The sequence below is a fragment of the Durio zibethinus genome, chromosome 6 (assembly GCF_047325235.1).
Source record: "Durio zibethinus cultivar Kanyao isolate XHJ-2024 chromosome 6, ASM4732523v1, whole genome shotgun sequence".
Lineage (NCBI taxonomy): Eukaryota > Viridiplantae > Streptophyta > Magnoliopsida > Malvales > Malvaceae > Durio > Durio zibethinus.
Genome location: NC_143167.1, coordinates 24,534,511 through 24,544,591, shown reverse-complemented (window position 1 = coordinate 24,544,591; position 10,081 = coordinate 24,534,511). Strand labels below are relative to the sequence as shown.

The following is a 10,081-nucleotide window of genomic DNA, read 5'->3' as shown; positions in this document are numbered from 1 at the left end:
CATATATATGCCAGCCCAATGAAGATCTTAACCCTTGACCTTAGATATGGGTTTTATACATTTTTTTTTTTATCCAAGTTTCCCAATAAAAACAAGTCATGAGTGGGAAGTGGGGACTGTATTTGCTTGTTGTATTTGCCTATTTGGATTTACAATGGTGTGGTCGGAGCACATATTTAAATTTGTCGCCAACCAAACAAATAAAATCAGTATAATTGTCCCTTTTCCAATGTTTGATACCTACAAAGTACGATAAATGCCCCAAAATAATTGTCCATATTTTCAACCAAATGCATCTTCCAAATTTCCTGGACTCTTTTCTTCATTTTTTATTTAAAAAAAAAAATCGAATCTAGTTCTTTAATCTGTAAATCATATATTTAGAGTTGAATCAAATGCTCAAATATAATATTATTTGATTAATTAATTAACTTTGATAATTTTTATAGAAAAAATAAAAAATCATTTAAGTTGTTGAGAATACAATTAAGTAAAATGAAATCTGACCCAAATGTATGTTGTTGAATTTTATATGGTAATGTAGTTAACAAACTCAACTAATGTAAAATTTGTGTAGTTATGAAGAAACCAGTTACCTGTCATTAGCAGTTCCAATGAAAATGATAATTATATATGAAGAATAATAATTATTATAAAAAGTTGTGCAGATCTGTCTTTCCGTGTAAATATCCTAACAACCAGCGTGCGTAGGAGGCAGCTAATCTTCAACATCGCGGGAGAGAATAATTGACTTTTGTAAAATTAAGTAATTAATATTATAATTAAGTAACTAATATTTAAATTCATAATATTTTATCACAATCAATTAAATTTGTAATATTTTATTTTGACTTAATTAAATTTTTAAATAAATATAATTTAGTTACGTGATAAAATTTAATTAATTAACCCATAAACTATAATCAATTGAACTTTTAGATGGATCAAAAAAAGAGAGAGAATAAAAAAAATTATTTTATTTAATTTTTACATATATTAATTACACTATGTGATAAATTTTAATATAATTTATTGATGTCACATTTTATTTTAGTTGGTAAAAAATAAATGATGTTAACTTTTTTATTCAAATAAAGATTGAATTGGATATAAATAAATGTTAAAAGAATTAATTAATTGTAATAAAAAATAAAAATTTAGACAATTTTTTAATTATAGTTCAAGGGTTTTTTTTAACCCTTTAACCTTTATATTTCAAAAGAGTTAATCTTTTATATATATATATATATATTTATTTATTTTTTCTAATGTCAAAGTGCAAGGATAAGAATATGATTGTAACCTTAAGTCGAAAGAAAGGAATCGTCAAATAGTCAAGAGAATTAAGGTTAAATCAAGTGAAAATTTTAAATCATTATTAATATATAAATAAAGATGGTAAATGAACTAATAAACTAATTTCATGATTAGAGCTATAATTAAGAACGTGTTATTTAACGCTTTGATTTTTATTATTATTATTATTTTTTTGGCCTACAAGATAAGAGATGAACAATTTAGACTTTAATCATACTTTTCCTTTATGGGTTGTCATCCGCTATTACATATATCATTTGAAGGATAATAATTGCCCTTTTAAATTTGCTTTGTATTGCTTTTTGTTCACTACTTGCATTTTACAATATATAAAATAATAATAATAATAAAAAAAGGATGGAATGTGAAAAGTTGACTTCTCTTCCCACTCCCAAAGCCTAGCAACTAACCTCTATACCACAGCTACAACCAAAGAACATTAAAAGCCAACAACCCAATCTACCCCCAATTTTCAAGGGTAATGATCGACGATAATTTGGGAGACAATTAAATAAACTGCAAAAAAAAAAAAAAATGTAGATTAGATGAACGTCTTCCATGTGGCTGAGAAGGTGAGGCTTCAGATAAAATGTGAGAACAATTTTTCACGTTCATAAAGCAAAAGTTAATTTGAAGGTTTGTGTTCAAATCTTTAAGACAATTTGAAATTTAGACTTTGTTTATTTCATAAAAAATAATTTTTTGAAAAATAGTTTTTGAAAAATATTTATATTGTTGGAATTTAAAATTTTTTTTATTGTTTCAATGAATTAATAAAAAATAATTTTCGTTATTTCTTTTTTTTTGAAAATTTTATTTTTTTAATAATATTAATATAATTATTTAAATATTAAAAATTATTTATTATTAAAATATATTGAAATTATTTATTATTAAAATTATTAATATTAAAAAATAATTATATTTTAATAATAATATTTAATATTAAAATATTATGTTAATATAAAAAATACTTCAAATAAAACTATGTATTATTCTTTATATTATTTATTAATATATTATGATATTATTTATTAATATATTATTATAATCTTTATTAATTCAATTAATAATATTTATTATTATTTATTAATATATTAATATATTATTTATTAATAGTATATTATTTATTATAATATTATAATATTATTTATTAATATATGATTTATTAATATAATATTATTTATAAGTAAAATTATGCTAAAAAATATTGATAAATAATTTTATTCATAGACAACTTATTTTCAAAAAATATATTTTTCTTTTTAAATTCGTAAAATAATTTTTTAAAAAATAACCTCATTTTTTATTAACTAGTAAATCATTTTCGTTGATCAATCAATTTTTTATCAAATAAATACTGAAAAATATAAAAATTATTTTTAAAAATTATTTTTCACGAAATAAATGAAACCTTATGATATGAAAGAGGAGAGGACCACTCGATTTTGTAATTTAAACTCATGGAAGCATATAATTTTTAATTATTATAATATAATTAATTAATAATAATTTAAAATTTTATAGGTTTCATCAAAATTTTCTTTTAAATTTGCACGTATAAATGGTGGAGTTTTATTACATAATTTTTTATTATGATTAAATAATTATAAGATTTTAATAAAAAAGATTGTAGGTCAAATGATCTCATAAAATATTATAATTATTTGTAATATTTTAATATATTTTGTTAAAAAATCAAACTTATTGAACTGAATAGGCCTAGTCGAATTATGATAACAAAATTTTCAAGGTTTACTAAATTTAATCGGATCCTTCATAAATATAAATTTAAAATATCTCACATAATTAAAAGTGGATAAGTACGTTAAAATAAGATATTCATGGATACTTTTAAAAATTAAAAGAAAATTTTTTTAAGAACACTCAAAAAAATTGTTTTGAACACTCTTTCTAATAAAATTGATAAATCAATCGAAATTTCTTAAGTGAATACCATAAATACAAAAACAATATAACTATGCGACGCTTTAGACAACACACCGATAAATTTGTAAGCGGAAAACGAAAATAAAGTTTCTGAAAAGTGCTATCTATTTTTTTATCCATCACAGTTAAATAAAACAATGCATTTTAAATTATAAATAAACACTAAAATTTCTTAAATACTCATTTTAAGGGTATAAATGATACATTAATACTCGTAAGTTATTCAGATTCGATTCTAAAAAAATTTAAATTCGGTTCGATTATTATTGAGTCGAGCTCGAATTCAAGTAACTCGATTCATCGTTCGAGTCGAATTTGAATATTTTTATACTTGATTTGAGTAGTTCGAGAGTTTAATTGAACTTTTATATTTAAATATATTTTTACTATTTTAATTAATAAAATATCTCAAATTTGAGTTCGATCTCGAATATAAATAATCGAATTCTTATCGAGTATACGAATCGAATTTAATCGAACGAACTCGAATAATTCGATTTTAATTACGAATTAAGTTTGAGTTAAAAAAAAAAACTCAATCAAATATCGAGTCACGAATCAAAATTAAATTCGAATTTAAATTTTTTATTATATCGATTCGATTCGACTCGATTATATCTCACTCATTTCACGTAATCACATAGTTAACACATAGTTAGGAAATGGAAATGGTCAATGGATTGACCATCAACATCATTTGGGTTCACATTTTTTTTTTTTTGGCCAATCGTTCAGGTTCACAATTCACTTCTGCTTTTTAGGCGTCCTAACATGTGAAAGCAACACCGATTCACGGCTGCCTGCACCATAAGCTAAATTTTTACCTGTCTCCGTTTAATTTTTGTAGGATCCTGATTCTTTTTTTCTTGCCTGTCTTTTCGTCTTGAAAATCGGATCGAAAACGAGAGTACGAGACTGTTAATTATTCTCTTTTTTTCTTGCGAGGGGATCGTTCACATTGCCAATTGCTTCACAATTAATCTATTCTTAACACAAAAAAAAAAAAAAAAGGCTGGGAATACATGTCCACAAGTGAAGCCTTGAACAGAGATTTACGCGCTGAACCCTACCCTAGGCATTAAATTATTAATAAAAATTATTTTGTTTAATTTTAATTTCAAATATATTTTAAAATATAAAATATTAACATTTTTTAACAATTTAATAAATTTTTTTTGAATTTTTATATCTATTGAACTCCGTAAACCAAACTGAATCTTGAATAAGATTTTTAAAATATTAGTTGAGCTTAATCCATCTTAACCCATGAACATTTCCACTAAATATTTTAGGATTGAATTTAATTGAGCAAGTATAATGATAGTCTTTGGGGGGAGGGGGAAGAAAAGAAAAGAAATCGTCAAAATGGTTATGGGATCAATCCTCCAAAATCTATGGATATCTTAGTTTCAGAGTTCACACAGATAGAAAACATAGAATTAGGTGGGCTCTTATTAAACTCCACGTAGCATCAAATATTTGGCTGACTTATCCAAGGACAAGTTGGCACTAAAGATGAGAAAATGAAAGCCCGCTGAAAAAAATGGCGACCTTCCATTCAAAACATGCCACTTCACTCTCACCAACTAGCCCAAATAGCCACCCGAGTCATCTTTCCTTCCATGCAAAGACAATTAGTCTTCAATGACTTCAAAGATTCACGACAATTTTATCACATTTTAAAAATTATGGAACCTCTTATTATCAGTCTTTTTAAGAACGCCTTAGAGCCATAGACATGGCAGTTGCCTGGAAGAAGCATGAGTTATCTTCCAACATAAGTCGAATCGGATCTGTTTTTAAAACAGATTTGGAGGACGGAGGATGCAAGGAACATCTACAAGGAGTTTATGAGGAAGTGGTTGTTTCTACCTGAAACGCAGGACAAGGATTGGATTAGATTGTTTTTCTTGAGGAATACAGGAGAAGAAGATTAGATAGACTTTGGTTTTGAAATATATATATATATATATATATAAATATATAAAATGGGGTTTGCAACAACTATAGGGAAGTATCAGCTAGGGAGAACGATTGGAGAAGGTTCCTTTGCCAAGGTCAAGCTGGCTGTAGACACCATCACCGGTCATCATGTTGCCATCAAGATTATTGATAAGGCCATGGTCATGGAAAGCAATCTCAAGCATCAGGCGAATTTCCAATCCTTGCTTTGTTTTATGTCTTCTTATCCATGTCTTGGTTTCTTACCAAAAAAAAAAAAGTTTGTTATGGCTGACAAATCAACACTCAAATTTCAGGTACAACGAGAGATAAGAACAATGAAGCTTCTCCATCACCCCAATGTTGTAAGAATACAAGAGGTGTGTTTTAGTATTTCAGGATTGGTCAACTGGCACCAATTTTTGTAACCTCATTGTAGAGATGAACCCTGGCTGCAGGTTATTGGCTCAAAGACGAAGATATACATAATAATGGAATACATCGCAGGAGGACAACTTTCAGACAAGTTGGTGAGGCTTATCAGACCGCACCAGGGATTCAATAAAATTTTGATGTACAGCTTTTCAATCTACATTTCTAATCCTCTTTGCCCTTTCTATCCAGTCTTATGCCAAAAAACTAAGTGAACCACAGGCAAGAAAACTTTTCCAGCAATTAATAGATGCAGTAGACCATTGCCACAGAAAAGGAGTCTATCACAGAGATTTAAAGGTACGCGTAACATGCCAGTTTTTCTCTGTCATCACCGATGCACACTGACAAGTCATTTAAACTAATTAAGATTGGTGTTAATATTTTCTGTACAGCCAGAGAACTTGCTTTTGGACAGTAAGGGAAACCTCAAAGTAACTGATTTTGGACTGAGCGCTTTGAGGAAGGTAGACACAGCCTTGCCATTTTCTTAGATAATTTTTCATTTGTTCTAATTAATTCCAAACAGTTCTCATGGAAATTTGGGTAAAAATTCTGACAAATTACAGCCTGGAGATATGCTAACTACAGCGTGCGGCTCTCCGTGCTATGTAGGACCTGAGGTAAGAGACATCTCTTCCCGTTCAGTTGTTGTAAACTGTCCAAATTCAATGGTCCAAAACAGGACAAAACACTTTTGAAAATAAAGGAAGAACCAAAAGATTATATAGAAATACAGAACAGCTAACTGTTCTTTAAAAAGCAACTTTGCCTGATTAGGCTGATGATTCATCGTTTGGTGAACAGCTGCTTGAAAATAAGGGCTACAATGGGGCAGCTGCGGATATTTGGTCTTGTGGTGTCATCCTTTTTGAGCTACTTGCTGGCTATTTACCATTTGATGATCGCAATCTTGTGGTTTTATACAGTAAGGTATGCATTTGCAAATAGGAACATAACCTGCATCTTGTACAATAAGTTAACCTACACTGATGCTTCCACTTCTGTGAAGATATCTGGAGCACAATACACATGTCCACCATGGTTTACAGAATGTCAGAGGCAGCTGATTGCTCAAATGCTTGATCCAAATCCCAAAAAGGTATAACTCCAAGACAGTCTATGAGAGAGTTTTCCGAGTTAAAAACAGATGAATAATTTCTCCTTATATTACTACAGAGGATAACAATTCCAGAAATCATTGAAGATGCATGGTTTCAAACAGATTATATACCTTCATGCGGCTATGAATATGATGAGAAAATATACTTGGATGATGTTAGCACTGCATTCGATACAGTTGAGGTAAATACTCAAATTAGTACTAAGAGTTTCATAGCTACAACTAACCGTCTGAAATACCATACAGGAACACAATGCAGAGATGAATACACACAAATCGTCGAATTTCATAAATGCATTTCAATTGATAGCAATGTCACATGATCTGGATTTATCAGGTCTTTTTGAAGGACAGGCAAGTCTGTTAAATCAAAACCAGAATTTACATCAGATGAGCATCCTTAGTTCATTCCCAAATTAAGTAAACCACTTTCTTCTTACATAGGATGACAAAAGGCAGAGGACAAGGATTGGATCCAAGCATACAGTTAATGAAACCATAAAGAAAATAGAAGCTGCTGCTATGGATGTGAGTCTGTCAGTTGAAAGGATGAATAATTTCAAGGTACAAACCGCTCATGTTCCTAATTCTTTGACAAGTGACTAATTTTGTATCCAACTTTTTATTCTTTTTCATCTTCTCAGATGAAAATTCATCCAAAGCAGAAGATGATTAGATGTTGTAGATCATCTTATGACCTATCAGCTGAGGTAATTAATTGCAAGATGCTCTTCATAGAAGACAAAATATCAGAAAGTCTCACCACTTTATGTATCAATGTCAGGTAATTGAGGTTGCTCCCACAAATTGCGTTGTAGAAATATCAAAATCTGCAGGAGAACTAACAGTTTACAAAGAGGTATAATAATCAGTTCTTTAAGTATATTATCTTTGCTGAATAATGATTATCTTCTAAGCCTATATATGATGACGAGCAGTTCTGCAAGAGTTTATCAAGTCTGTTGATAGAGAAATCAGATATTTCATCACAAATTCAGGAGTTCGACACAGCCGACACCAATAGCAATAGTATTATAATGAATGAATGGTAAATTTAACATAGATTGCCAGTGTGATATTTTGTAGGTTGAAGCTGCAGGCTCACTATTTTTTTCAATCATGCAGCTCCAAAGAAGACAAAGAGAAAGAAAATAAAGACCCAGGAGGCTATTTCTCCACATGAAGATCGGCTTAATTATTTTAGTCTTAACTTTCTTCTTTCCAGCATCATGAGCAATTCCCCAGGAAGACCAGAGGCATATCAACACACAATCTATTTCAAGTGCAGGACAAAATTATTGCCACTGGGCATCATTCTTCACTCAAAAAAAAGTCCTAGCAACATCATTTGCACAGCTATTTTCATGTTACATGTGAAGTTTGTATCCTTTTACTTTCTCTTCTCTCTTAAATTTAACACTGCACCATATCGATCCAAGATGTATGTCAGAGGTTGCCTTTTTTTTGTTTTTTTTATCAATTTTTTAGTTTAAAAAGTTAATAACACAAAGGAGTTTCTCAACCGCTCAAATTTCCCTATATGTAAGACATTATCTCTCCTGAAAACGCCATTCTCATACTCAACACGATTGAACTTATTCTATGCTGTCTAAAGCCCTCATTTAATCGTCATTCAAAGTGAAAAGAGTTCCGGACCACATCTTTAACCCTCCAATCTCTAGATTCCCCCCACCTCTCAAGTCCCCTCTCCCTTCTCGAAAACTCATTTTCTCTTTGTTCACTGATTTCTCTACAGTCACTCACCTCAATAACAGCTATTGACCGAGTTCTTTGATATACCAAATCAGATCTCAAGATTTACCTAAATTCAAAACCAAGAGGTTAGTTGTCTAAGACATGAAACCAACACGGTGAATACTGCAAGACCAATGAGGGGTAATGTGAGGAAAGGAGATTCGATGAGCATGATCTAATTAATGCAACTTTGGTATTGTAATGCAAAACATAACACAATGGACATCAATTAAGTCTCTCCGATATTCGAACTGATTCATGAATGCTTTTACCTGAACTTGCAAAATTCAAGCCTGCAATCACTTTGAGGTTCAATTGACTGGTAAAAAATAATCAGTTTGATGTGCCTAAGTAAGTATGAGGTGTCCTAAATACTCCACCTAGTCAGAAGCATGCAAACTTGTGCATACTGGAATTCAACACAAAATTAAACTACCAATTTTTGGATACAAAATGGAGCTTTCTAAAGAAAACGGCTAAAGAAACTACTAAAAATCGGATATACTGAAATAGAATCAATGCGACTACATTTTTCTTAACTTCAAGGAATAATATATCCTCATACATAAATTTTAAACTGCATCAAGTATGCTCTACCAACAAGCTATTTAGATTTAAATCCTAATTCGATAGAATTTTGACCAACTTTGATATCTGTAGGCTGAAAATTAAAATGTGTTGCTTACATTTTATATCGTACTTAAACTGTTAACTGACTCTGTTTGATGCACAAAAAAAGGAATTCCGCATTAACATCATCCAAAACCTTAATTATTATTCTACATTTTATATCATACACAAGTTGTGGTATATGATTGGCTAGAATATAACTCCAGTTCTGATTTGTACATTTGTTGCACTGATAGTCTAAACATACAAGTCTCCACTTATGAAGAAAAAGAGCCTATAGAGATTCAACAGAAAGCTTTCAGTTCACTCAGTCATATGCACAATTACTTATGTATGACCAGACTCGAAGATATCAGAAAGATTAGGAATGACAAACTGATCTTTTAAGCTAATTGCATTACATGTTTCCTTTTTAATAAGATAAAAAATTAAAAAAGAAAAACTAAAGAGTCAATGCTGGCAACTGTAGTACAGATGAAGTATATAGAAAAGAATAGCAATGGGGAACTCGAATTTTTACCCTAAGTGGGATAGGAGGGTATTAAATTTTGAAGATAATTAGGGGGATGGATATAGTTTTAAATTTTTTATTGAGTATGAGTATAAGATAAGATAATATAACATTTGCCTTGTATTTGTATTTTATATATTTTATATATTTAATAATATAAATTTTATTTTAAATTTATTAGAATTAATATATTTATATTTATAAAAAAATTACTTAAATGTGTAAAATAAAAATTAAAAAATATTTTTTTTTATAAATTTAAAATTCTCATTTATTATAAATATATGAATAGATATAATTTAAAAAATGGGACATGAAAATAAAAAATATTCAACCCTTGACGTCGTTAGAAGAAAAACTCCACTGCACGCACATGTAACATGGGCGCAAGAACATTTGCACAGAACTGAACACCGAAAAAG

At 29.3% G+C, this 10,081-nt stretch overlaps 1 protein-coding gene across 1 annotated transcript; it reads left to right on the top strand.

Moving 5' to 3' along the window:
- The first annotated feature begins 4,902 nt into the window (after positions 1 to 4,902).
- Positions 4,903 to 8,285, top strand: LOC111285344 (CBL-interacting serine/threonine-protein kinase 21-like). The gene is made up of 15 exons (XM_022874750.2): positions 4,903 to 5,417; positions 5,526 to 5,588; positions 5,667 to 5,738; positions 5,833 to 5,940; positions 6,036 to 6,107; positions 6,210 to 6,263; positions 6,448 to 6,573; positions 6,653 to 6,742; positions 6,820 to 6,945; positions 7,010 to 7,117; positions 7,208 to 7,327; positions 7,408 to 7,473; positions 7,548 to 7,622; positions 7,702 to 7,811; positions 7,889 to 8,285. The coding sequence occupies exons 1-15, from the start codon at positions 5,256 to 5,258 to the stop codon at positions 7,944 to 7,946; spliced, it is 1,410 nt and encodes a 469-aa protein (XP_022730485.2). The 5' UTR covers positions 4,903 to 5,255; the 3' UTR covers positions 7,947 to 8,285.
- Positions 8,286 to 10,081: the final 1,796 nt, after the last annotated feature.

Bases quoted from the DNA above. Each gene is read 5' to 3' on its own strand.
- LOC111285344 (XM_022874750.2), top strand. From the start codon at position 5,256: ATGGGGTTTGCAACAACTATAGGGAAGTATCAGCTAGGGAGAACGATT. The intron at 7,623-7,701 runs GTATAATAATCA...GATGACGAGCAG, and splicing joins AACTAACAGTTTACAAAGAG to TTCTGCAAGAGTTTATCAAG. The intron at 7,812-7,888 runs GTAAATTTAACA...TCAATCATGCAG, and splicing joins AGTATTATAATGAATGAATG to CTCCAAAGAAGACAAAGAGA.